This window comes from Dipodomys spectabilis, unplaced genomic scaffold (genome assembly GCF_019054845.1).
Source record: "Dipodomys spectabilis isolate Male_0828 unplaced genomic scaffold, ASM1905484v1 ptg000360l, whole genome shotgun sequence".
Taxonomy (NCBI): Eukaryota; Metazoa; Chordata; class Mammalia; order Rodentia; family Heteromyidae; genus Dipodomys; species Dipodomys spectabilis.
In genome coordinates this window covers 1007658-1034660 of record NW_024871037.1, presented here as the reverse complement: position 1 = coordinate 1034660, position 27003 = coordinate 1007658, and the positions used below count along the sequence as shown (strand labels likewise).

The following is a 27003-nucleotide window of genomic DNA, read 5'->3' as shown; positions in this document are numbered from 1 at the left end:
CTGTGATGGAAGGGAAACTTCCGGCTCGAGAGCCAATCCGCGGGCCCGCCTGCGAGGAGCCGCGCCTTGTGGGAAGCGGGCTTCCGGCTTCGGGTCAGGGTCTGGGCCGAGGCGCGGCTGGCATCATGTCCGGCCGCGAGGGTGAGTGTCTGCGCGGCGGGGCCGGGCTGGCGGGGCGGGACCGGGGCACGGGCCGCGGGGGGCGGGCTGAGCGCGCTCGTGTCGCCCGCAGGTGGCAAGAAGAAGCCCCTGAAGCAGCCCAAGAAGCAGGCCAAGGAGATGGATGAGGTGAGGCCGGGGCCTTGGAGGCGCGGGGGGGGGCCGGGGCCGGGGCCGGGGGCTGGGGGGGGGGGCCGGGGCCGGGGCCGGGGGCCGGGGCCGGGGGGGGGGGGCCGGGGGCTGGGGGGGGGCGGGCCCGGGGGGGGGCCGGGGCCGGGGGCCGGGGGGGACGGGGAGGGGGGCCGGGGCCGGGGGCTGGGGGGGGGGCCGGGGCCGGGGGCCGGGGGGGGGGCCGGGGCCGGGGGCCGGGGGGGGACGGGGAGGGGGGCCGGGGCCGGGGGCTGGGGGGAAGGCCGGGGCCGGGGGCTGGGGGGGGGGGGGGCTGGGGCCGGGGGGCCGGGGGGGCCGGGGCGGATCGGGGGCCGGGGCCCGGCCTGCAGTGATCGCGCGCGGCCTTCTCCCCTAGGAAGACAAGGCCTTCAAGCAGAAACAGAAAGAGGAGCAGAAGAAACTCGAGGAGCTGAAAGCGAAGGCCGCGGGGAAGGGGCCCCTCGGTAAGTGGCTCACCGGGGAGGGGGGGGATCCGGGCCGGGGAGGGGGGATCAGGGCCGGGGAGGGGGGGGATCCGGGCCGGGAAGGGGGGATCCGGGCCGGGGAGGGGGGGATCCGAGCCGGGAAGGGGGGGGGGATCCGGGCCGGGAAGGGGGGGGAACCGGGCCGGGAAGGGGGGGGGATCCGGGCCGGCACCCTGGGCCTCGGCCCTGGGCAGCCTCGGGTTCCCATTCCTGCGGACAGGGATCCCCAGGTTCACGTAGGTTGGTTGCTAAACCAGCGTCCACAATTTTCTTTGCCCACATGTGCCATTTACCGCCTCTGCTGCTTTGAACATTGTTCGGTTTTTTGTTTTTTTTTACTCCTACCGTCTTGTAATAAATGGCTTTTTCTCTCCCTCTTTTCTTGAGTCAGTTGTGGGTGTGTCTAGGCTAAAAGATAAAAAGTCCAGGCTCCCGGGCTTGCTTTATTACTCCTTGTACTTTCCTGACCTAAACACCACCCCCCCCACACTTGCATTATTTTGTCTTTTTTTCCCCTGGGTATAAGAGAAATGTGTTACATTTTAAAAGACTTTCTGGCCCAGCAGCCCTAATGTTTGATGCGCTTTTTATTTATCCATTTTTATTTTTTGCCAGTCCTGGGTCTTGAGCTCAGTGCCTGGGTATTGTCCCTGAGCTTCTTTGCTCAAGGCTAGCATTGTACCACTTAAGCCACAGTGCCACTGTTTATGTGGTACTGAGGAATCGAACTCAGAGCTTCATTCATGCTAGTCAGGCAGTCTACCACTTAAGCTATATCCCAGCCTCTTTATGTGCTGCTTCTTTTTTGTCAGTCATGTAGCTTGAACTCTAGGCCTGGGCGCTGTCCCTCAGCTCTTCAGTTCTAGGCTAGTGCTCTACCACTTAAGTTACAGCACCACTTCCAGTTTTCTGGTGATTTATTGGAGATAAGTGTTTCACGGAGTTTCCTGCCTGGGCTAGCTTTGAACTGTGATCCTCAGATCTCAGCCTCCTGAGTAGCTAGGATTACAGGCGTGAGCCACCAGTGCCTGGCTTCTTTATGTGCTTCTTAAGCACATAAATATGCAAGGCATAATGGAGGCAAGAATAATGGAACTCTTACTCAGGTCTTCTCAAGACCTCTGTTCCAGTGACTTTGATTCATTATTGTTAGTTTTTAATTCTCTTTTCCCAAATAGTTTCTCTTTGTGTGTCTTTTTCCCGTTTTTTAAATATAATCTTATTGTTATTAAGATGCTGTACAGAGGAGTTAACTATCTCATGTCAGGTGCTTTTTTTCTTTTTTTGTAAATTGTGGGGTGGAACTCAGGACTTGGGGGCTGTCCCCAAGCCTCTCTGTGCCCCAGGCTATTCCTATACCACTTGAGGCATAGCATCACTTCTGGTTTTTGGGTGCTTCATTGGAGATGATACTCCCTTGGGGACTTTTGTGCCCAACTGACTTTGAACTGAGATCCTCAGATCTCAGCCTTCTGAGTAGGATTACATGCAGGAGCCACTGGTGCCTGGCTTTCCATTATTGTTTACACTGCACTGAGGGTGTAGCTATTGAAAACACCTTTTCAGAATGTCAAGCATCTTGCACTGTAGACTTGGATCCCATCCACAAGTATCTCATTCTGTATATGGAAAGATCACCAAATCTGAAACACTCCTGTTCCCAGCATTTTAGAGGAGGAATACCTAACCAGTACTGTTTGAGCACATCCTTTTTTCTTCCTTAGTAATGTAGCCTAGGATGCCTTCAAACACCTCCCCAAGTGCTGGTATTACAGGCATATGACACCATGACTAGCTTAATTTTTTTTTTATGGTCAGTCACGGGGCTTGAACTCTGGGCTTGGGCGCTGTCCCTGCACTCTTCAGCTCGAGGTCAGTGTTCTACTGCTTGAGCCACAGCGCCACTTCCAGTTTTCTAGTGGTTTATTGGAGATAAGTCTCATGGACTTTCCTGCCTGGGCTGGCTTTGAACTGCATTCAGATCTCAGCCTCCTGAGTAGCTAGAATGACAGGCATGAGCCACTGGTGCCCGGCTGACCAGCTTGACTTTTGTTAGGATTTATTTTGTCTAAGGCAGTGGCTCATACCTGTAATCCTTGCTATTCAGGAAATCAGGGGAGAAGATAGTTGAAAGTGTGCTTGGGCCAAAAACGATTAGGGAGACTCTTAAATGAATAAAGCTGGGCATGATAGTGCAGTCTATCATCCAGCTATGTAGGAGGCATAAAGTAGGAAAACTACATGTAGTCCAGGCCCACTAAGGCAAGAGACATAAAGTAGGAAAACTACATGTAGTCCAGGCCCACTAAGGCAAGAAAGACCCTATCTGAGAAATACCTAAAAATAAAGTGGGGGTGGCTGGGAAAGTGGCTTAGTGGTAGAGTGCATGCATGAAGCCCTGGGTTCAATTCCTCAGTACCACAAATAGCTGGAAGTGGTGCTGTGGCTCAAGTGGTATAGTGCTAGCCTGAGCCAAAGAAGCTCAGGGACAGTGCCTGGGCCCTGAGTCCAAGCCCCAGGTCTGGGGGGGGGAAAGGAGGGGGGCAGCACTCAGGTGGTAGAATGCTTGTTTAGAAAGCAGAAGACCTTGAGTTCAAACCCCAGTAAACCTTAAAAAAAAAGTCAGCCAGGCACTGGTAGCTCATGCCTGTAATCCTAGCTCAGGAGGCTAAGATCTGAGGATTGCAATTCAAAGCCAAAAATTTGTGAGACCCTTAATTTCCAATAAACTACTCAGAGAAAGCCGGAAGTGATGCTGTGCTTCACAAGATAGAGAACTAGTCTTGGGCTCAAAGAGGCTCAGACACAGAGCCCAGGCCCTGAGTGCAAGCCCCAGGACCATCTCTTCCCCCCCCCCCCCCCCCCAAAATATCCTAGTCCTGTTCCTTCATTCTTGTCATTTGAAATAATTCTATAGCTAAACTGGGATTGGTGGCTTACACCTATAATCGTAGCCACTAAAGAGGTTGAGATCTGAGGATCAGGGTTCAAAGCCAGCCTGGGCAGGAAAGTTCATTAGACTCTTATCTTCAATGAACCACCAGAAAATGGCTGTGGCTCAAGTGGTAGAGCCTTGAGCTGAAGAGCTGAGGGACAGTGCCCAGGCCTAGAGTTCGATCCCTTTGAACAACAACAACAAAATATTAATAATTCTACAGGTTTTTAAAAATTACTTGTTGGGTGCCAAATGTATTGCCATTTGTGGATTTGAGTAAAATACAGGCACTGAGCAAATCAGACCCCAAGAACAAAATAGAGGATATAGGTAATGTGGTATGGCAATTAAGAGTACACCAGATTTTGGATTGGTAGCATATGCCTGTTAATCCTAGCACTCAGGAAGCTGAGGCAGAAGGATCATGAATTTCAAGCCAACTGGTGCTATAGCCAGAACCTGTCTCAAAAAAGTCAAGCCACTCATGTTCGCCCATACTAGCTTGAAACCTTGAACACCACCAGACATAAAGGCTTGGCTGTAAAGTGTATTCTGGGGCTGGAAGGTAAATGAGCTAATTTGTTAAGTACACAACAGTGTAGATGCAAAACAGTACACAGCCATTGCTGTGTCTAGAACTATTTTTTTTTCCAACTACACACCAATGGCTCACACCTATAAACTTGTCTCTCAGGAGGCTGAGACCTGGGGGGGTTGTTTGAAGCCAGGAAGGTCAGACTTTCTAACTGATTTTTTCCCCCTTCTGCAGCCACAGGTGGAATTAAGAAATCTGGCAAAAAGTAAGCTGTTTCTTGTTCCTGAGATGATGGTGACCCTTGATTCCATTCCCATTCAACATCTGGATTTCCTGTCGTAACATTTCTGCCACCTATAGGTAGAATGAAGTTTTGTCTAGGACTCTGAACATTAAGAACAACCTTTAAAAAAAAAAATCCTACAGTGGCTCAGTCTCTAGTTTGTCAGCCATTGTGTCAGCCATTGCTACCTCAGCTGTAAATTTCAAGTAAACCCAGCCTAGGTTCCTGCCAGAGTCTGCTCTTTGTTCTACTCTTGCATTCTGTATCATCTTGAAAGTAAACCAACTCATTTAAAAGGCTGCCCTTCTTGTGTTGTATATCCAGTGGATTACCTTACCTGCATCTAGTGGAAAATTTTATACTTTGAAAGGAGAAAAAAAAAACACTTTTGCCAAGCTGGTCTATATTTTAAATTGTTACTCATCTGTTCATGTAAGTTTTCTGTGTACAGACACTGGGGCATGTGCTGGTTAACAGCTCATACTGTCAATTATTGTAGCAGGAGATAGGAAAGGGGAAAACATATATATACATGGCTTATACTGTGAAGGGTAGAAAATGGGAGTGGGCTGAGAATGTGCCTTGTCATAGTGTTTGCCTAGCATACATGACATCCTGGGTTTGATTCCTCAGTACCACATAAACAGAAAAAGCTGGAAGTGGTGTTGTGGCTCAAGTGGTAGAGTGCTAACCTTGAGCTGAAGAGCTGAGGGACAGTGCTCAGGCTCTCAGTTCAAGCCCCAGGACTGGCAAAACCAAAAAAGAAAAAGCCAAAAATGTTAAGATGACCAGTGATGCCCTAATACATCTTCCGCCAGTGACCTGAATTTCAAGCTGCTTCACCAACCCTTTCTTCTGCCTGTATTATAGATACTGGGCACACCTTCCTTCTGAGAACTGAAAATCCAACCACCACAATATTGAGTTCTTCCCTGATTACTATAAAGAGGCACTTCCATTCTCTTGACCTGGTTTTTTGTTTGTTTTTCCTCCTAACCCCTTTGACTACAATGTAAACTTTAGGAGAACAGAAACCATGTATTAATTAAAAGACCTGACAGGCACCAATATTTACATTTCGGCTTGGGGCTGTTGATACAATGATACAGTTATGGGAATAATGCTAACAGTTTTATTTTTCCTGAAGATGTATTTTTAGAAAGGGCTTCAGAAGCTCAGTGTGTTAGTAAAGGCCTGAAATCCCATACCACTGGAGGTTAGGGCTGGAAGATAATGAATTTGAGAACAGCCTGGACTGTACATAGTGGGATCCTAGGGGGTTGGGGGGGGGGTGGGGTTAGAATCATTCTGAGATTGCTAAATCAAAACAAGAGGATTAAAACACTGAAACAAATTGGGGAAGATGGCGCACATCTGTAATCCTAGCTACTCAGGAGGATAAGATCTGAGGATTACTGTTTGGAAGCCAAGCCGGCCCAGGCAGGAAAGTCTATGAGACTCATCTCCAATTAATCACAGAAAAAGCCAAAAGTGGCGCCCGCTGTGGCTCAAGTGGTAGAGTGCTAGCCTTAAGCAAAAGGAGCTCAGGGACAGTGCCCAGGCCCAGAGTTCAAGCCCTAGGACCAGCAAAAAAAATTTTTTTTAAAGCTTGAAACAGGGCTGGGAAGGTGGCTCAGTGGTAGAGTGCTTGCCTTGCATGCCTGAGGCCCTGGGTTTGATTCCTCAGCACTACATAAGCAAAAAGAAAAAAGCCAGAAGTGGCGCTTTGGCTCAAGTGGTAGAGTGCTAGCCTTAAGCTGAAGAGCTGAGGGACAGCGCCCAGGCCCAGAGTTCAGGCCCCACAACTAGACCCCCTCCCCCCCAAAAAAACAATTAGCCACCAGAAAACCAGAAGTGGCTCAACGTGATAGTGCATTAGCCTTGAGCTAAAGAGCTCAGATACAGTGTACAAGCCTGAACTTCCAAGTCCCATGACTGACAACAAAAACAAAACAAAAACCAAAAAACTAGGACTTAAGCAGTAAACATTTGAATGTGAGGGGACCTACCATTGCTTCAAAAATCTAAAGGGGATGCCAGGCCCTTATTTATACACTTAATACCTTAACAGACATTCATAGAACACTCACCAGAGGAAGAGGAGAAAAGTGCACTCATGGGCTGTTTCACACTGAGCTCTCTCCAACAACCATCTTCTATACTGCTAACAATTCCACCTGCCACTGCTGCTCAATAAAATCATGGCAAACACCCAATTGGGCAGTTCAACCCCCTCCCTCCACTTTCCTTTTGCCATAGATAACTCCTACCAGGGGATCAGTGTATATTTAGTTCGTGGGTGAGTATAACCCCACGCATCAGCTTCCTGCTCTTTTAACTCCTACTAAACCTGTAGGAAAATCCAGGTGGCCTTCCTTCACCTCCTGAGCTCTATTCATATTGGGACAAAAAAAATACTCCTGCACTCACAGAGAAATAAACGAAATGAATGTAAACAGCCCAAGACAGTTCCCCCCCTCTCTCACAGACACCACCATTTTGCAGAATAACTCTCCTTGGATCTTTTCCCCCTCTTCCCAAGACCATATGTATATGTGTATATGGCGTATATGTATGTGTGTGTATATTCATTCCTGCCCACAACACAGTTCCATTCATACGATCGTGTGATGATGGTTGGGCGGGGGCTGAGAAAAGATGGGTCACCATAAAACCAAACTCCTAACCGGACGCCGGGGGCTCACGCCTGCAGATCCTACGGAGGAGGAGGCTCAGATCAGCAGCTCGCGGTTCAAAGCCAGCTTGGGAGGTGAAGGTCCGTGACCCTTACCTCCAATGAACCATCAAGAAAAAAGCAGCCGGAAGTCGAGCTGTCTCTCTCAAAGTGGCAGAACCTTAGCCTTGAGCAAAAAAAAAAAGCCACCTCAGAGACAGCCCGCAGGCCCCCGAGTTCGAGCCCCAAGACCTGCACAAAAGAAGACAAAGAACTCTTAGAGCAAACACAATCAAAACCAAAAACCACCACCTGGAACGCCACAAGCCTGGCTGGATCGAGCGCGCTCGAGGCGAGGCCCGGGGAGGGGACGGCAGGGGCCGGGGCGACGCGGGCCCCGCGGGCCCGGGGACTCCACCCGAGCGCCCGGAAAGCGCTTCGGAGCCCTGGGTCCCGATCATTCCGAACACATCGCCCTGAGTTCCCCCGGCGCCGCTTCAAACCTCCGCGAAAGCGCCACATCTCCAAACAAACAAACAAACAAACAGAAACCACCTCCGCCGCCGACGCCGACCCCAGCCGCCCGGACGCGCGCGCGCGCTCCCCTGACGTCATCCTCGCGCGACCCCTCCCACACTAGGAAGCTGATTGGTCCACGGGGCTGGGAGGGGGCGTGGCTGGCTGGGGTGGGTGGGCGGGGAAGGTCTGCGGCGCGCAGACCGCTGAAGCGAACCGGGCGGCGCGCGGACGGTTGGTCCGGCTCGGGCCACGCGCGCCGGGGCGCGCGCGCGCGCGGTAGACGGGGGTCCCCCCCCCCCCCACAGGTGGTGCCAGGCCGGAGTCCTCCGGACGCTGCGGATCGCGGAGCCGGGGAGGAGAGGCCATGGCTGGCAGGTCCAGGCCCGGGAGCGGGAGGCGGAGCGCATCCCCAGCCTCCTTCCTGGACACGCAGCCCGAGAACGAGCATCCTCCGAGCAAACGGGCCCGGGGCTGCTCGGCGGGCCTGGGCCCGGACACCGAAGACCCCTTCGGCGAGCATGGGGAACTGACGGCCGACGATCTGGAGGAACTCGACGTCCTCGCGTCCCAGGCTTTGAGTCAGTGCCGGGCAGAGGCCCGAGACATGTCTAGTGAGTGTTCTTGGGGTGTCTTGTGCATCCTCCCCCCCACCCTGCCTGCCTCCTCTTCCTCACACTCCCACCCCACCTAGGCGGGTGATCACAGATCTCAGCCCCCATCTATGGAGGCGTGGTGACCGCAGAACCCCGTGGCCAGAGTCACCCGGATTTCAGCCGCGATGGTTGTGTTCCGGGAGGAGCCTTTGATTTGAGAGGAGAGATCCGGAACGTCAGATCGCCACAGTTTGCACGTAGAGAGAGAGAGAGAGATTCACTTTTTTTTTTTTTTTTGCCCACTTCCTTCTCGCAAGTGTCTGGCACTGCGTTCTTGGTTCTAAGCAGAGATCTTTGGAACACAACTGGTAGCACCATCAGAATCGTCACTGCTGCTTTAGTTCTTAGGAGGTCTCCTGCCAGGACTGGCACGAAAGAGAAGACAAACAGACTGCTATATATGTTAGATTGCTAAATCTTTTCCTACGTGTGAGTGTGAGAGAGAGAGAGACAGACTGACTTTTCAGACTCAGTCCTGGGCCTTCATTCTCAGGGTCTGAGTGCTGTCCCTGATCTTTGGCTCAAGGCTAGTGCTTTACCACTTAAGCCACAGCTCTACTTCTGGCTCTTTTTTTTTTGGGACGTTTAGTGAAGAGTAGAGTCTAACGGGTTGGGAATGTGGCTTAGTGGTAGAGTACTTGTCTAGCATGCATGACGCCCTGGGTTCCATTCCTCTGTACTATATAAACAGAAAAAGTGGTGCTGTGGCTCAAGTGGTAAGGTGCTAGCCCTGAACAAAAGAAACTCAGGGACAGTGCTCAGGCCCTGAGTTCAAGCCCCAGGACTGGCAAAAAAAAAAAAAAAAAGTCATAGACTTTTCTGTCTGGGCTAGTTTTGAACCTTGAACCACGATCCTCAAATCTCAGCTTCCTGGTAGCTTGGATTTCAGATGTTAAACTACGAGTGCCTGCCTCCCTGCTTTGCGTTTAAGAATGATTCTTTTTATTTTCTGGAAAAAGTTGGGAAACATTGACTCCTGAAATTTATGTGGAATTTTTTGACAGTCCTGGGGTTTGAACTCAGGCCTGGGCACTGTCCCTGAGCTGCTTTTGCTCAAGGCTAGCACTCTGCCACTTGAGCCACAGCACACTTCTGGCTTTTTCTGTGTATGTGATACTGAGGAATTGAACCTAGGGCTTCATGCATGCGAGGCAAGCACTCTTATTACTAAGCCACTTTTTCAGCCCTATGTGGAATTGTTTTTGAAACAAGGTCTTGTATCTAGCCATGCTGGCCTTAAACTTGAGATTCAAGATTCTACTACCTCTGCCTTCCAGGTGCTGGGCTTAGTGTCATGTCACCTTACTTGAATTATGGAATTTTTTTAACAGGTGTTTATAAAGTCTACAGATTTGATGAAATGCCAAAAAGTCCAGCAGGGAAAAACAGAGAAAATACTCCAGTTAACGATAACTGTCAATTTGAAGTACTTCAGACACAATACAAAGAACTTGAAAAAAAGGTAACTTTTGGGGTATTTTTGCCTTGTTATTTCTTGGTGTGTTTGGTTGAGAGCAGTATTGGGAGTTTGAACTCAGGGTCTGAAACATACTAGGTAGATATATATCCTTCCACTTGAGACATACTTCCGGCTCTTTTTTTTTTTCTGTTTTGTTGTTGTTTGTTTTTGTTTTTTGTTGTTGTTGTTTTGCCAGTCCTGAGGCTTGAACTCAAGGCCTGGGCACTGTCCCTGAGCTTCTTTTGCTCAAGGCTAGTGCTCACCACTTGAGCCACAGTGCCACTTCTGGCTTTTTCTGTGTATGTGGTACTGAGGAATTGAACCCAGGGCTTCATGCATGCTAGGCAAGCACAAGCACTCTACCACTAAGCCACAGTCTAAGTCCCACTCTGGTTATTTTTTTTTTTTTCCTTTGTATTTATTTCTTTTTTCTTTTCTTTTTCCTGAGCCAGCCCGGACCCATGATCTCCTGTTTATGCTTCCTGCATAGCCTGGATGATATGTCTATGCTACCATGCCCAACTTTTCTGTTGAAATGGAATCTGATTAACTATTTTGCCCAGACTGGCCTAGAGTAGTGTTTACCATTGTTTCAAGCTGTTGAGATGGAGTCTTGGGAATTTCTTTTTTTAGGGGGGGGGGAAATGGGGGGGTCTGGTCGTGGGCCTGAACTCTGGGCCTGGGCGCTGTCCCTCAGCTCTTCAGCTCAAGGCTAGCGCTCTACCACTTGAGCCACAGCTCCACTTCGGCTTTTTTCTTTTTTACTTATGTGGTGCTGAAGAATCGAACCCAGGACCTCAGGCATGCAAGGCAAGTGCTCTACCACTGAGCCACCTTCCCAGCCCCTAGTCTTGGGAATTTCTTACCTCAGCTGGAGTCTGCCCCCCTGAGTAGCTAGAATTACAGGGACAAGCTGCTAGTACCTACCTGTTCGATTTCTGTGCTGAGGATAGAGCCAAGGGCCTTGCATAGATAAGCATGCTATACCACTGAAGTACACTCTCAGTGCTCATTTATGGCTTCTTTAGCCACTTGTGTGAAATAAATTTTTTTTTTCTGGTCATGGAGCCTGAAATTGGGTCTGGGCGCTGTCCCTCAGCTCTTCAGCTTAAGGCTCACCACTTGAGCCACAGCGCCACTTCTGGCTTTTTGTTTTTTTTTTTTTGCTTATATGGTGCTGAAGAATCGAACCCAGGGCCTCATGCATGCATGCAAGGCAAGCGCTCTACCACTGGGCTACCTTCTCAGCCCCTGAAATAAAATTTTTTCACACAGTCTAGATTCATCCTCAATAAATGAAAGAATGTTGGGGAAAGAAAGCTAGACGATGTAGACTGAAAGAAACCAAAGAGTAAGATTGCTAACCGCAAGCAAGGCAAGAAAAGAAAACACTGTGCATCAGACCAAACACAAATACCAACTAAGATGAAAGTATAGCATAGGGATTTTGTTTTGCTGGTCCTGGATCTTGAACTCAACACCTGGGTGCTGAACTAGGAATGTGGCTTAGTGGTAGAGTGCTTGCCTAGCATTTATGAAGCCCTGGGTTCCATTTCTCAGTACCACATACACAGGAAAAGCCAGAAGTGGCGCTGTGGCTCAAGTGGTAGAGTGCTAGTCCTGAGCAAAAGAAGCTCAGGGGGCTGGGAAGGTGGCTCAGTGGTAAAGCGCTGGCCTTGCATGCATGAGGCCCTGGGTTCGATTCCTCAGCACCACATAAGCAAAAAGAAAAAAGCCGGAAGTGGCGCTGTGGCTCAAGTGGTAGAGCGCTAGCCTTGAGCTGAAGAGCTGAGGGACAGCGCCCAGGCCCAGAGTTCAGGCCCCACGACTGGACCCCCAAAAACAAAACAAAAACAAAAGAAGCTCAGGAACAGTGCCCAGGCCCTGAGTTCAAGCTCCAGGACTGGTTAAAACAAAAAGAAGACCTGGGTGCTGGGTGCTGGTAGAATTAGTGCTTTATCGTTTTGAATCACAGCTCCAATTCCAGATAAGAATTTCATGAACCTTTCTGCTTAGGGTAGCTTCAAATCATGAGCCTCAGATCTCATTCTCCTGAGAAGCTAGGATTATAGGTGTGAGCCACCAGTGCCCCACTGTTCTTAACTTTTTCTTTCAAGGCTAGCACACTACTGCTTGAGCCACAGCTCCACTTCTGGCTTTTGCTAGTTTACTGAAGTAGCTAGGATTAAAGGTGTGAGCCAGTAGCACCAGGCTAGCATGTTTAAGTGAAGAACATGACATCATAGTGATTACTATTTTATTAAGTTGCAAGAAAGAAGCTCAGGACAGTCCTCAGGCCCTGAGTTCAAGCCCCAGGACTGGCAAAGAAATAAAGATTCGTTGTACTAAAAAACTGAGCAGAGTGCTGTAGCTGAAGCCTGTAATCCTAGGTACTCAGGAAGCTGAGTTCTGAGGATCCTAGTTTGAAGCAGCCTTGACAGGAAACTAGAGGAGACACTTATCTCCAATAAACTACTTTTGAAAAAAAAAAAAAAAAAGCTAGAGGTAGCACTGTGGTTCAAGTGGTAGAAAGCTAGCCTTGAGCACAGAGAGGCTCACAGAGCCTGGCCCAGAGTTCAAGCAAACAAAAACAAATCAAAACAAAAAAATATGTGAATGCCAGAGGCTGCTGCTTTATGTCTATAGCTACATAAGAAGTTGAGATCTAAGGATCTTGCTTTGAAACCAGTCTGGGCAGGAAGGCCCATGAGACTCTTTATTTCCAATTAACCACCTAAAAACCAGAAGTGAAGCTATGGCTTAAAGTGTTAGAGCACTAACCTTGAGCAAAAAGAGCTCAGGGACAGCGCTCAGGCCTTGAGTTCAAGCCCCAAACCCAAAACCAAAATACTAACATGTTGAATTGAAACTCTTTTGTACAGATTACTTACAGGTAGTTTAAAAAAAATAAAATAAAATGATAAATTAAATGAATTTTAAAAAATTAACTCAGGGACATAATATGGAGTCTTAAGTTTTGTGAAGAATTTGACTGTTAGAGCCTGAAGATTTTGCACGGGACAAGTGATATTTGCACAGGTACATGCTTAAACTGTGGTGTTCATTTGGAATTCACAGCTGAAGACAATGGAAGAAGAAATCCTCGTTAAGAATGGAGAGATTAAAATTTTGCGGGACTCACTCTTTCAGACAGAATTGGTTCTTGAAGAACAGAGAAGAGCACAATTTCTTCTTGAGCAAGAAAAAAGCCAAGTACTTAGTGAAAAAGAAAAGGAATTCTCCAAAAAGGTGAACGGGAGTGTATTTGTTTTATATGCTACGGACAGAAGTTTTTTGCCTGCTTGTTGAGTTCCTCTAGAAGCAATGACCAATGTTAACTGTAAATCTTCCAGGGAAATTTCAGAAGTTGTTTGTCTTAGATACTTCCTGCTTAAGTAGGGAGCTGGTGGCTCACATTTGTCATCCTAGCTACTCAGGAGGCTGAAATATAAGGATCGAAGTTTGAAGCCAGCCTGGGCAGAAAAGTCCCCCTGAGACTCTTAGCTCCAATTAACCACTTAAAAACCAGAAGTGACTCTGACTTAAGTGATAGAGCATTAGCTAGCCTTGAACACAAAGAGGCTCAGGGACAGCGCTCAGCCCTGAGTTCAAACCCCATAACCAATAATAATAACAACAAAAATACTTTCTGCTTTTGGTGAATACCATATACTTTTTTTTTTGTCAGCCATGGGGCTTGAACTCTAGGCCTAGATGCTGTCCCTCAGCTCTTCAGCTCAAGGCAAGCGCTCTACCACTTGAGCCACAACGCCACTTGTAGTTTTCTGGTGGCTTATTGGAGAGAAGAGTCTCATGGACTTTTCTGCCTGGGCTGGCTTTGAACCCTGATCCTCAGATCTCAGCTTCCTGAGTAGCTAGGATTATAGGCATGAGCCACCAGCAGCTGGCACCATATACTTTTTTTTTTAGACTCTGCATATGGTTTAGGGCAAACAGGCTTAAGACTCTTTTGGAAAGTCAGGAACTCAGTTAACCTATCTTAGACCAAAAGGAAATGTATTGATGTATTGGCTTCTATTTCCAAGTCTTTCATTTTTACTGGTCCGTGAGCTTGAAATTATGGGCTTGGGCTGGTTTTCTACCAATTGAACCACAGTTCCACTTCCAGCTTTTTAGTATTTTTTTTTTTTTTAATCTTTTTTTTTTTTTTTTTTTTGGTCAGTTGTTGGGCTTGAACTCTGGGCCTGGGCACTGTCCCTCAGCTCTTCAGCTCAAGGCCAGCGCTCTTGAGCCACAGCGCCACTTCCGGCTTTTTTTTTTCTTTTTGCTTATGTGGTGCTGAAGAATCAAACCCAGGGCCTCAGGCATGCAAGGCAAGCGCTCTACCACTGAGCCACCTTCTCAGCCCCAGCTTTTTAGTATTAATTAGAGAGAAGACTCTCACAGACTTTCTTCCTGGGCTGGCTTTGAACCTTGATCCTAGATCTCAGCCTGAGTAGCTGGGATTACAGGTATGAATCACTTGTGTCCAGCCAAGTTTTCTATTTCTTTCTTTCTTTTTTGTCAGTTGTGGGCCTGAACTCTGGGCCTGGGTGCTGTCCCTCAGTTCTTCAGCTCAAGGCTAGCACTCTACGACTTGAGCCACAGCGCCACTTCTGGCTTTTTCTGCTTATGTGATGCTGAAGAATCAAACCCAGGGCTTCATGCATGCAAGGCAAGCACTCTACCACTGAGCCACCTTCCCAGCCCCGTCTTTTTCTATTTCTAAGGCATTAGAAATTAAATGACTTGAACTTCCATGGACACATTTTGATTCTCTGTGCTATAGACAGGTTCCATAGTTATGACGCTTCTGTTCTTATAGTCATATTTCTTTTTTTCTTTTTTCCTTCTTTTTTTTTTTTTTTGCCAGTCCTCGGCTTGAACGCAGGGCCTGGGCACTGTCCCTGAATCTCTCTGTATTCAAGGCTTGCGATCTACCACTTGAGCCACAACACTACTTCCAGCCTTTTCTGAGATCAGATCCTGGAGATCAGAGTTTACTGGACTTTCCTGCCCGGGCTGGCTTTGAACTGGGATCCTCCAGATCTTAGCCTCCTGAGTAGCTAGGATGACAGGTATTAGCCACCGGCACCTGGCTTGGGTCTTCTTTTATATATCAGCACAGGGTTTGGGTAAGGCTTTCAGATCCTCTGCTCATACTTTCAGAACTTGGAGTTGTACACCACTAAGTTGATTAAAAGACCCACAGGTGTGGTGGTTTATACCTAGAATCCTATTTAGGATGCTGAGGAGGAAGAAGTAAGAGTTTAAAATACTCTGGCCTACATAGCAAAACCCTGTCTCAAACAAACAAACAAAAAAGATCAACTTGTGGTGAGCCTGTGGCAACTTGCCAGTCTCTGTGCTTAACATTTTATATTTATTCTACTTTATCCCCAAGTATGATGAAGAAAGGGCTGGTATTTAAATCCTCACAAATCTCCTCCACAGTAGGTAGCATCAAATATCTGTCTAGAATGCCATGCTGCCTTTCAGGGAAAAATGGGTGACATTTGATATTTTAGGACATTTATCTCAGAGCAAACTTTCGTATGCATTCTTTATCATTTTTCTTTTATTAGCTTGGAATTTTAGCCAAGAGATTTTTTTTTTCTTTTTTCTTGGGTCAGTCATGGGGCTTGAACTCTGGGCCTGGGCACTGTCCTTCATCTCTTCAGCTCAAAGCTAGTACTCTATCACTTGAGGCACGGTGCCACTTCTGGTTTCTTAAGTTGGAGATAAGAGTATCGTGGACTTTCCTGTCTGGGCTGGCTTTGAACCATGATCCTCAGATCTCAGCCTCCTGAGTAGCTAGGATTACAGGCATGAGCCATCAAAGCCTAGCTTTGAACTCAGGGCCTGGGTGCTGTCCCTGAGCTCTTTTGCTCAAGGCTTGTAGTGCTCTACCATTTGAATCAGAACACCGTGTATGGTTTTCTGGTGGTTAATTGGACATGAGTCTCACAGACTTTCCTGCCTGGGCTGCCTTTGAACCGTGATCCTCACATCTCAGCCTCCTGAGTAGTTAGGAATACAGGTGTGAGCCACTGGAGCCTGGCTGTGATTTTTTTCTGTGTGTTTGTGTTGATGCAGTACTACATGTTTCTTTTGCACTCTAGCTCCAATCCCTGCAGTCTGAACTCCAGTTTAAAGATGCAGAAATGAATGAATTAAGGACAAAACTTCAAAACAGTGAACGAGCAAATAAATTGGCTTCTCCCTCCATTTCCCATGTCAGGTAAGAATGGAGCAGTTTTACATTGGTTAACAAAATGTCCACATAAGCCAGGCACTGGTGGCTCATGCTTATAATCCTAGTTACTCAGGAGGCTGAGATCTGAGGATTGTGATTCAAAGCCAGCCTGGGTAGGAAAATCCACGAGACTCTTACCTTCAATTAACTGCCAAAAATTTCAGAAGTAGAGCTGTGGCTCAAGTGGTAGAGTGCTAACCTTGAGTAAAAGAAACTTAGGGACAGTGCTCAAGTCCTGATTTCAAGCCCCGGGACTGCTCAAAAAAAAAAAAAAAAAAAGTCTGCATAATAACGCTTGTCAGGCTGGTCTTCAATGAAAGCCATCTAGACTCTACCACCTGGACAGAGTTTTTCTTTATACAGATTCCAAGATTGTTTGGATGAGGCCAAAGTTCTCTAAAAGTACTTTCTGCTTTGCTGGGCACCAGTGGCTCAAGTGGTAGAGTGCTAGCCTTGAGATGAAGAGCTGAGGGACAGCACCCAGGCCCAGAGTTCAAGCCCCACAACCGACAATAAAAAGAAAGAAATTTAAGGGGCTGGGAATGTAGCTTAGTGGTAGAGTGCTTGCCTAGCATGCATGAAGCCCTGGGTTCAATTCCCTAGTACCACATAAATAGAAAAGGCCAGAAGTAGCTCTGTGGCTCAGTGGTAGAGTGCAAGCCTTGAGCAAAAGAAGCCCAGGGACAGTGATCAGGCCTTGAGTTCAAGCCCCAGGACTGACACAAATAAATAAACATAATTCCTTCAGCCTAGACAGCTGAAAAGATAATTGCCAAATTTTAGGGATAGATCAGCCTAACATTTTTATGTAATTTTTTTATTACAACAGGTTATTGCCTACATATAAGTATATTTCAGACCTATTTAGCATATTTTCTGTTCATTGGCTTCCCTGAGATTTTTCTCTAACAGCTCCTCCTCTTGCTATAAAATGGCTCTACCCGAGCCAGGCACCGGTGGCTCATACCTGTCATCCTAGCTACTCAGGAGGCTAAGATCTGAGGATCGTGGTTCAAAGCCAGCCCAGGCAGGAAAAGTCTGTGAGACTCTTATCTCCAATAAACCACCAGAAAACCGGAAGTGGCACTGTGGCTCAAGTGGTAGAACACTAGCCCTGAGCTGAAGAGTTCAGAGACAGCACCCAGTCCCAGAGTTCAAGTCCCATGACTAACCAAAAATAAAAAGGCTCAGCCTATTAATGGTCTGTGCTATGCTGTGCATTCTTCTACCTCAGCAATTTGGCACTGCAGGTATCAGTCTCAATATCTGAACTGTGTTAGGGCTTTTCTGCTCATAGTGGTCAGGGTGGTTTTGTTTGTTTGTTTGTTTTACAAGTCCTAGGCCTTGAACTCAGCTTGGGCACTGTCCCTGAGCTACTTTTTGCTAAAGGCTAGCACTCTACCACTTGAGCCACAGTGCCACTTTAGCCTTTTTCTGCTTATATGGTACTGAGGAAGTGAACCCAGGGCTTCATGCACACTAGGCAAGCACTCTACCAGTGGCCACCTTCCCAGCCCAGTCAGGATGTGAAATGGAACTTCTTTTGCCAGGTAAGTCAGAAGAGCTAAGGAAAGTTCGTCCTCACATATCAATTACATGGAAGGCCTCAGGGTTGTATAATCAGATCAGAGGCTAAATCAGATCGGCTTCTAAAGACATTAGTGCTAAGGAGCTTGCTTAACTTTCACACATTATCCATCTCTCATAGTGGGGCTTGAACTCAGGGCCAGGGCAATGTCCCTGAGCCTTTTGTTGTTGGCTGTGGGGCTTGAACTCTGGGCCTGGGCACTGTCCTTGAGCTCTTCAGCTCAAGGCAAGTGCTCTACCACTTGAGATAGGAGTCTCATGTCTTTTCCTGCCTGGGCTGGCTTTGAACTGTGATCCCCATATCTCAGCCTCCTGAGTAGCTAGGATGACAGGCGTGAGCCACTGGCGCTTGGCATCAATCAGACTCTTATTTCCAGTAAACCACCAGAAAACCAGAAGTGGCTCCGTGGTTCAAGTGGTAGAGTGCTTGCCTTGAGCTGAAGAGTTGATGGACAGCGCCCAGGCCCAGAGTTCAAGCCCCACGACTGACAAAAAAAAATAAAATCCTTTGGGTCAACATACTCACACATGAAAAGTTCAAATTTTGTTGGAAGTTTTATAACTCAATCTTTTAAGTGGGGTTAGCCAAATTCTGACTGGGATTTCATGGCTAACTTGTTCCAGTCCTAGGAAAAACCCTTCTGTGGTTGTAAAGCCAGAAGCATGTTCGCCACAGTTTGGAAGAACACCTTTTCCTACAAAGGAGTCTTTTAATGCCAACATGTCTATTCCTCACCAATGCCAAACAGAGCAAAGATACAAATCTGTGAGCAGACAGGGTAAGTCAAGACTAATCGATTGCCGGGTAACAGGTTGATGGGGCTTCAAAACAACCATCCTTAGTTATTTTCTCCCCATTTCTATGGGTCAGTCGTCACAGGGGTCAGTGGGGGTACAGCTTACCTGTTCCCAGCTTATGGGGCAATCCTAGAAATCTGGCGGCTGGAGGATCTGTTTCCAGGTGCCTCATTCACATGGCTGAGGACTTACTTCTTCTAGAAAGATCATCTACCAGTAGTTGTTTACACAGTGAGATTGTGCTCTGCTCATTTAATCTTAGAATTTGGGGGCTGAGAATGTGGCTTAGTGGTAGAGGGCTTACCTAGCATGCATGAAGCCCTGGGTTCAGTTCTACAGTACCATATACCCAGAAAAGGCCGGGAGTGGAGCTGTGGCTCAAGTGGTAGAGTGCTAGCCTTGAGCAAAAAGAAGTTCAGGGACAGTGCCCACGCCCTGAGTTCAAACCCCAGGACTGGTAAAAAATAAATACATAATTTACATATATCAACTCTTCCCGCCCTCAACCTTTTCAAATCATTGATCATCAAAACCACTCTTGAGAAACTGGGCTCACATTATTGGTGTTGAATAACTCCAAGCAATAGAACCTATCGGCCTAGATGAGAGTCCCAATTTACCAGCTTTCTCTGAACTGGGCCAGTTTCCTAAGCTCTGTGCCTCAGTTTCCCACCATGTAAAACAGCTAAGGATAATACTGCTCTGAAACAAATGAACTCCTGTGTAAATCTTTCACCACAGGGTTTAGCACCTACTCAGCTCTATATAGAATGTTAGTGGTTACTGGTTGTTGTTTTTTTGTTTTTTTTTACATTTGAAATAAGACAAACAGCTTAATCTTCTTTCTCTTTCCTTGTGAATTTCTATCTTACATGAACACAGGCAAAAGATGTGAGGGAAAGCTGGTGTCGGTGGCTCACACCTGTCATCCTAGCTACTCAGAAGGCTGAGATCTGAGGATCATGGTTCAAAGCCAGCCCAAACAGGAAAGTCTATGAGAGACTCATACTTCCAATAAATTACAAAACCAAAACCAAAAACTGGAAGTGGAGATGTGGCTCAAAGTGGTAGAGTGCTAGCCTTGAGCATAGAAACTCAGGGACAGTGCCCAAGCCCTGAATTTAAGGACACACACACACACACACACACACACACACACACACACACACACACACACACACACACGAAGATGTGAGGGATCTTGAGCTTTTGGCTCTGGTTTTGATCCAAGGTTGAAGACAAACCAGTGTTACGAAAGTCATTACCTTACCTATAAGCATCTGATAAGTGAGTACTTTGGTGCTCAGCTTGATTTACATTTTATTGGTTTCAGATAAGACCCAGGGTCTGAGAATGGACCCCATAAAGCTAGAAGCACAGCAGGAAAGACTTGCTGACAGCTTGTTGCAGAGATCAAACATTCAAGGTAGCAGAATCCCTGCTTTCCCCCCTGCAGGGGCCTGCATAGCTCCCCATTTGCCCTCTGTGTTGGGCAGAGTTGCCCTGCAGAAATGCTTAACCTCTGAGGACCCTCCCCAGCTCCCACTCCCCACTTTTGCCTAGACAGTCATTCAGGATCCAGGCAAATAGGAGTCTGATTGAATGGAAGACTATAAAATGGAAAGAGCCCATGAGCATTGTGTCTTATACCTGTAGTCCCCACTTCTCAGGAGTAGAGATGGGTGAATCACTGGAGCCCAGGAAGCTAGAACAGGCCATGTAGTGAGACTCCACCCCTAAACAAATGCCCTAATTAGGGCTGGGAAGGTGGCTTAGTGGTAGAGTGCTTCCCTGAGCATGCATGAAGCCCTGGGTTGATTCCTCAGTACCAGAAGTGGCACTGTGGCTCAAATGGTAGAGTGCCAGTCCTGAGCAAAAGAAGCTCAGGGACAGTGTCCAGGCCCTGAGTTCATCATGCCCCAGGACTGGCCATTTAAAAAAAAAAAAAAAAAAAGTACCTAATTTAAAAAGGAAGTAAGGTTCCAGTGGCTCATGCCTGTAATTGTAGCTTACTCAGGAGGCTGAGATTTTGGAAAGTCAGTGACATTCTTATCTCCAGTTAACAACCCAAAAAGCTGAAAGTATGGTTGTGGCTTAAGTGGTAGAGCTCCAGCCTTGAGTGAAAAAGCTAAGGGACAGTCTCCGGGCCCTGAGTTCAAGTCCCTATACTGACATACACACACATATACATACAAGGGTAGATCCTAGAGCTTTTGCAACCCTAGACATCTTAACCTAAGCTACTACTTAGTAGTAGCTTAGGAAACAGCTGCCATCTGAAGAACCTACACTTTTTTTCCTTCTGAGACTGTAGAAAAGGTCTCCTTAAGCCGGGTGCCAGTGGTTCACACCTGTAATTCTAGCTACTCAGGAGGCTGAGATCTGAGCATCATGGTTCAAAGCCAGCCTGGGCAGGAAAGTCCATGAGACTTCTCTCCAATGAACAATCAGAATTAGTGCTGTGGGGCTGGGAAGGTGGCTCAGTGGTAGAGTGCTTGCCTTGCATGCATGAGGCCCTGAGTTCGATTCCTCAGCACCAAATAAGCAGAAAAAGCCAGAAGTGGCGCTGTGGCTCAAGTGGTAGAGCGCTCGCCTTGAGCTGAAGAGCTGAGGGACAGTGCCCAGGCCCAGAGTTCAGACCTCACAACCGAGAAAAAAAAAAAAAAAGAAAGAAAGAAAAAGTTTCTTTAGACAGATATAGTGGTGCATATCTGTAATCCCAGCACTCAGGAGGCTAAGGCAGCAGGATCTCAAGTTCAAGACCAGCCAGGGTTACAAATAAGATCAAGGCCAGTCTGGGATACATAACAGGACCCTGTCTCAAAAAAAAAAAAAATAAATCAAAAACTAGGGGAAAAATGAAAAGATCTCCTGTGTCAGAACCTTCTAGAATCACCTTGTTTTCTGCAGGTTCCATTTTGATAAACCTGCTCCTGAAGCAGCCTTTGGTCCCAGGATCCTCCTTAGGTCTTTGCTACCTGTTGAGCAGTTGTTCGGAGACTCCTGCTGGCACCTTCATGAAGCCACCAGGGCTTGGCAAGTAAGCATAAGACAGACTCCAGAAACGCTTGTCTAGGGGCTGGGAAGTTGGCTTAGTGGTAGAGTACGTGCCTAGCATGCATGAAGCCATGAAGCGCTGGGTTCGATTCCTCAGCACCACATACACAGAAAAAGCCGGAAGTGGCATAGTGACTCAAGTGGTATAGCACTAGCCTTGAGCACAAAAGCTCAGGGACAGCGCCCAGGCCCTGAGTTCAAGCCCCAGCATGTGCACATTCAATCAACCAACCAACCAATCAATCAATGCTTGTTTGGGAAGGAGTTTCCTGGTTAATTTCCCTAACCTGTTGGGCAGTGAAGGGAGTGAGTGAAAGGTGAATGGAGAATTTGCCAGGCAGGCAGTTTGGAGATTTTGACCTTTTTTTTTTTTTTTTGGCCAGTCCTGGGGCTTGAACTCAGGGCCTGCACACTGTCCCTGAGCTGCTTTTTGCTCACTCTCCCACTTGAGCCACAGCACCACTTCCAGCTTTTTCTGTGACTGAGGAATCGAACCCAGGGCTTCATGCATGCTAAAGCAAGCACTCTACCATCGAGCCACCTGCCCAGCCAGCCTTTGACCTTTTTCTGTTTTCTTTCATTACCAGTACCCTGGCCAGGATCTCAGGCCTCAGGACCCCTGGGGGCCCCAGTGGGTCCTTTTCCCCCTCTATCCTGAGAGAGGCCCAGAGTCTAGCCTTCGCTGGATTGAATCTAATTGCCAGAAACGAAGACTCCCCAGATGACAGCTCAGCTGAGGAAAGCCAAAGGACCTTTCCACTCTGCCAACTGCCAGGCGCCATCTACCTCCTGCCCCTGGTGCATTTCTTCCTCACTTTGCACTGCCAGGCACTGCAGGACGTAGCAGCGGCTAGGAGGAGCAGGGTGCCTGGAGATTCTCCCACACGTGCCCCTTGTGCAAGGAGTTCGGGTGGAGAGGCCAGCCCCGAGGACTTGATGTGCAGCGTGGAAGGCTTGTGTGTGGCCTCCCTGAGCATCCTCCACCATCTCGTGTGCCACAGCCGCGCCGTCGTCTGCCTGTTACTCTCAGGAATGGGGGAAGGAAACGGGAGTTGGGTTCACAGACTGAGCTGTGCAGATATGACCTCAGCCCCCAGGGGGTCAGCCGACCACTCAGGACAGCACCCACTCTTGAAGATCCTTCTACACCTGGTGACCTTCTCCTCCACACCAGCAGGCTCCTTGCAAGTCAATGTCCTGAGCAAGTGTCTCAAGGTTTTGGCGAAATTAGCCGAAAACGCTTCCTCTGATTGCTTACCCAGGTACAAAGTAGCATAAGAGGCAGGGATTAGACATGGTTCCCTGTGCATCCTCCTGATCCCTTGCGGTATAATGCCTGGGTATTAATAATCGTAATAATTATATAACTTATAAAAGGTATTAGAGGGCTGGGAATGTGGCATAGTGCTAGAGTGTTTGCCCAGCACGCATGAAGCCCTGGGTTCAATTCCTCAGTACCACATACACAGAAAAAGCCGGAAGTGGTGTTGTGGCTCAAATGGTAAAGTGCTAGCCTTGAGCAAAAGCAGCTTAGGCACAGCGCCCAGGCCCTGAGTTCAAGCCCCAGGACTGGCAAAACAAAACAAATCAACCCCCCCCCCCCCAAAAAAACGTGTATGTATATGTGTGTGTGTGTGTGTGTGTGTATGTCATATGTGTGTGTGTGTGTCAAAGTAGCTTGCTATCTCTTCTGCCCACCCAGAGTTTGGTTTGGTTTTTTTGAGTAGGGTCTCACAATGTAGCTCAGGTTGGTCTTAAACTTGGGGATCCTCCTGTTTCTTCTCCTGAATGCAGAGATTATGACTCTTTTTTTTTGGGGGGGGGTCTGGTCGTGGGGCCTGAACTGTGGGCCTGGGCGCTGTCCCTCAGCTCTTCAGCTCAAGGCTAGCGCTCTACCACTTGAGCCACAGCGCCACTTCCAGCTTTTTTCTTTTTGCTTATGTGGAGCTGAGGAATCGAACCCAGGGCCTCAGGCATGCAAGGCAAGCGCTCTACCACTGAGCCACCTTCCCAGCCTGATTATGACTCTTTTGACCAGCCCAACTGTAGACCTACTGTGTGGCCTTGAAGATCTAAGCATGGTGAGGGCTTTTTTGAGCCAATATTACCTCATCACCAGCATTCACTGCAGTATAATTTAGAATTCATTTACTTTCTATTTGGGACCGACCCATAAAATTTACTTAAAAAGAAGGTCTTAACTGGTGCTGGTGGCTCACATCTGTCATCCTAGCTACTCAGGAGGCTGAGATCTGAGGATCCTAGTTTGAGGCCAGTCCCAGCAGGAAAGTCCATCCATTTGACATACTTTCAGTAAAGTACTAAAAAGCAAAAGTGGAGCTGTGGTTCAAATAGTAGAGTTCTAGGTAGAGGAAAAAGGGGGGGGGGGAATTCAGAGATACTGCCCAGGTCCTGAGTTCACGCCCCCTCCCCCCCCCCAAAAAAAAAATAGGTAGGTTACCTTATTTTGCAATGGTGGCAGGATCTAATGAGGGTCTTGTTATCTCTTAAACCTCAGCCATCGTTCACGTATTCCCAAGATTGCTTCAGGCAGTGATCAGAGCAGCATTTGAACCCAGGTCTGACTGAGCCAAATCTCTCCATCTGGGGATTGTCTCCTCTCTTGCCTCTTTCAGATTACAATGTGTGTTAGCAGTGCTGCCACCCTGCCTCAGCCCCCAGACGCCTTTGCCTTGTGTGCTGCTGGCCGTTGAGCTGCTCGCCCAGATTGCAGACAGTGACGGCCTCGTGCAACAGTTCTGTTCCCATTCTGGTAATATAATCTGCTGGGAATGTAGCGTAGTGGTAGAGTGCTCGCCTAGCATACATGAAGCCCTAGTACCACATCCACAGCAAAGGCTGGAAGTGGTGCTAGCCTTGAGCAAAAGAAGTTCAGGGACAGTGCCTAGGCCCTGAGTTCAAGCCCCAGGACTGGCTAATCATCATCATCATCATCATCTGGGCCTCTTGACTGTTTCTTCTGAGGGAGGGAGGAAAGGGCTGGAGCAGGACCTGGTTCAGAGCTTCCCCAGGGCTTCTGCAGCTTATACCCCAAAGCTTTGGATTGGAAGAGGGACGCTGCTTGACGGGGGTGGTGTCCTTTTCAGAACGCTGTCTTCTACTGCTACTGTACTCATACATTACCTCAAAGCCTGACAAAGCTGCCTCACAGACACAGTGGCTTCAGTTGGAACAAGAGGTAAAAATAGGGGCTGGGAAGGTGGCTTAGTGGTAGAGTGCTTGCCTAGCATGCATGAAGCCCTGGGTTCGATTCCTCAGTACCACAAAAACAGAAAAAGCTGTTAGTGGTGCTAAAGAGCTAGCCTGGAGCAAAAAGAAGCTCAGGGACAGTGCCCAGGCCCTGAGTTCAAGCCCCAGTACTGGTTTAAAAAAAAAAAAAAAGTAAAAATATCCAATAGTGAGGTCCAGATGTTCACACCTGTAATTCTAGCTACTCAAGAGGCTGTGCTGGGAGGATCACAGTTGGTAGTTACCCTGGGCAAGAAAGTGTGAGACTTATCACCAAAAACAAACAAAAAACAGCAATGAAGGTATGGCTTAAGTTCTAGAGTGCTAGCCTTGTAGGAAAAAAAAAACTCAGGGCCAGCAGCCAGATTCTAAGTTCAAACCCAAGGTCTGGCACAAACCCAAATCCAAGACATTCAAGATACTTGTATACTGTTTATGGAGAACGCGTCTTTCTCTTCTCTCTCTGGAGGAGAATGGGGCTGGGAGGAGACTAATACGAATTTACCAAGCAGCTACAGAGCTGAAAGTTGGGGTGGGGGGGTCCCCCCCCACAGATGCAAGTCCAAGATTGTCTTGTGACTTAGCATTGGACATCTAGTTCTGCCCTGGCTTTTTTTTTGGGGGGGGGGGAGAGGGCGCGGGAGGGTCCCTCATGGCTGGAGGTGGATGTTATAAGTAAGGTTTGGGCTGGTTCCGAGTCACGTGACCACTTCTCGGGCCCCTATTGGTGCAGAAAGCCTGAGAAAATACTGAGTTTGATCAAACATGATCTGTTCTTCCAGACAGTCTGGCTCTTGGCCAAGCTGGGTATGCAGACCTCTTGCTCCCCTTTCACTGGGTCTGACTGTCAATGCAGTGTGGAGGTAAGTAGCCACAGACCCCCATAGTGGCAGTGCTGTGGGTGCCCAAGGGGGCCCCCCGATGAGCCACCATGTCGTGTCCCCCGCAGGTGGTCAGAGCTCTGACGGTGGTGCTGCACCAACAGTGGCTGACCGTGCGGAGGGCGGGGGCAGCCTTCAAGACTAACCAGCAGAAGCGGACCGTGCGCTGTCTCCGGGACGCTGTGTTGCTGCTACACAGCGTGTCCCAGAAGGACAAGCTGTTTTCTGTGCACTGCGTGGAGGTCCTGCATCAGTATGACCAAGTGATGCCAGGGGTCAGCACGCTTATCCGAGCCCTTCCGGATGTCACCGACTGTGAAGGTAAAGCCAGCCAGGGATGCCCCCTTGCTGCCACCAAAGTGCAGAGCCAGTTAGACTTCCGGACCTTAGCATCGCCCTGCCACCAGGGTCACGATCATGGGGACACGATCATTCTACTCAGGTTCCTCTCTGAACACACTGGGCTGCCGTCCAGTCCTGTCTATTGAGTTGGCCTGGCGGAGCCACGGGTTTTCTAGAAACATCTGGATCTGCAGTGCTTTTGTGATGACTTTGCTCGCAGGAAGTAGCTGAGGGAGCCAGGCCTGGACATGGGACTAGTCACTTCCTGTGGGTGCTGGGGGCGGCGAGGTGGGACTTCCTCTAGGCTCCAGCACCTTTGGGTCCCCCCCCTTTTTCCCCCCCCACTCAGAGGCAGCCCTGGATGACCTCTGTGCTACTGAGGCAGACATGGAGGACACGGAGATGGATTGTGCCTGAGGCCCCGTGCATCCAGCCACACGGGGGCACCAATGCCTTGGCTCTCTTCACTTCCTCCCTGCCCTCCCCCTCCCCCCCACCCCCCACCCCTTCCCTATTAAAAGCTGTGACCAATTCCTGCTGTAAACCCAGCCTTGTCTCAGTCTGATCTGTTTGGGCCGACCCGGAAGGAATAGAACAGGATGAGATCCCCCTTAGGCCTGAGTGCCACTCCCCCCCCCCCCCCCCAACTTCTCTTGGCTGAGCTAAATCTGTCACCATAGCAACTGATCAGCCCCGGAAGGCTAGCCCTGCCCTGCCTCTGGAATTGTCCTGAGTCATAACTTTGGGTTGGAGCCACTGGGAAGAAAGCTTTGTGCTGGAGGCGAGGAATGAGCCAGCCTTCAGCCTCAAAACCTGAAAGCCAGGAACTCAACACCATCAAAAGCACCTAGCAGCCCCCTGTCTCTCGTGAAACAAATTCCCATCTCCCCCATGGACTCCCACAGGCCGCAGAGCCCCCACGCGGCAGAAGGGAGGGGAGGGAGGGGCATCCGGGCAGGAGGGCGGGGCCTTGCTGGAGAG

The 27003-nt window shown here is 48.6% G+C and overlaps 1 protein-coding gene and 1 long non-coding RNA gene across 3 annotated transcripts; both read left to right on the top strand.

The window, feature by feature from the left end:
* Window positions 1–49: 49 nt before the first annotated feature.
* LOC122095729 lies at window positions 50–4848 on the top strand. Its single transcript, XR_006145187.1, has 4 exons — window positions 50–141; window positions 233–288; window positions 686–773; window positions 4499–4848. It is a non-coding gene; the product is annotated as an uncharacterized LOC122095729 (long non-coding RNA).
* Window positions 4849–8047: 3199 nt separating this feature from the next.
* On the top strand, window positions 8048–26509 carry LOC122095724 (ATR interacting protein). 2 transcript variants are annotated; one of them, XM_042666091.1, is made up of 13 exons: window positions 8048–8351; window positions 9725–9855; window positions 12931–13101; window positions 15975–16093; window positions 18320–18474; window positions 19827–19919; window positions 21404–21533; window positions 22138–22812; window positions 24187–24323; window positions 24658–24749; window positions 25582–25662; window positions 25749–26001; window positions 26372–26509. In XM_042666091.1, the coding sequence occupies exons 1-13, from the start codon at window positions 8105–8107 to the stop codon at window positions 26437–26439; spliced, it is 2352 nt and encodes a 783-aa protein (XP_042522025.1). In that variant the 5' UTR covers window positions 8048–8104; the 3' UTR covers window positions 26440–26509. The 2 variants fall into 2 exon arrangements, with proteins under 2 accessions (XP_042522025.1, XP_042522026.1); XM_042666092.1 differs by lacking the exon at window positions 19827–19919.
* Window positions 26510–27003: the final 494 nt, after the last annotated feature.

What these genes read in the sequence shown, in the direction of transcription:
- LOC122095724 (XM_042666091.1), top strand. Translation starts at nt 8,105, where the DNA reads ATGGCTGGCAGGTCCAGGCCCGGGAGCGGGAGGCGGAGCGCATCCCCA. An exon ending in ACAGTTCTGTTCCCATTCTG is followed by an intron (nt 24,324 to 24,657) that starts GTAATATAATCT and finishes TGTCCTTTTCAG; the next exon opens with AACGCTGTCTTCTACTGCTA. An exon ending in GGCTTCAGTTGGAACAAGAG is followed by an intron (nt 24,750 to 25,581) that starts GTAAAAATAGGG and finishes CTGTTCTTCCAG; the next exon opens with ACAGTCTGGCTCTTGGCCAA.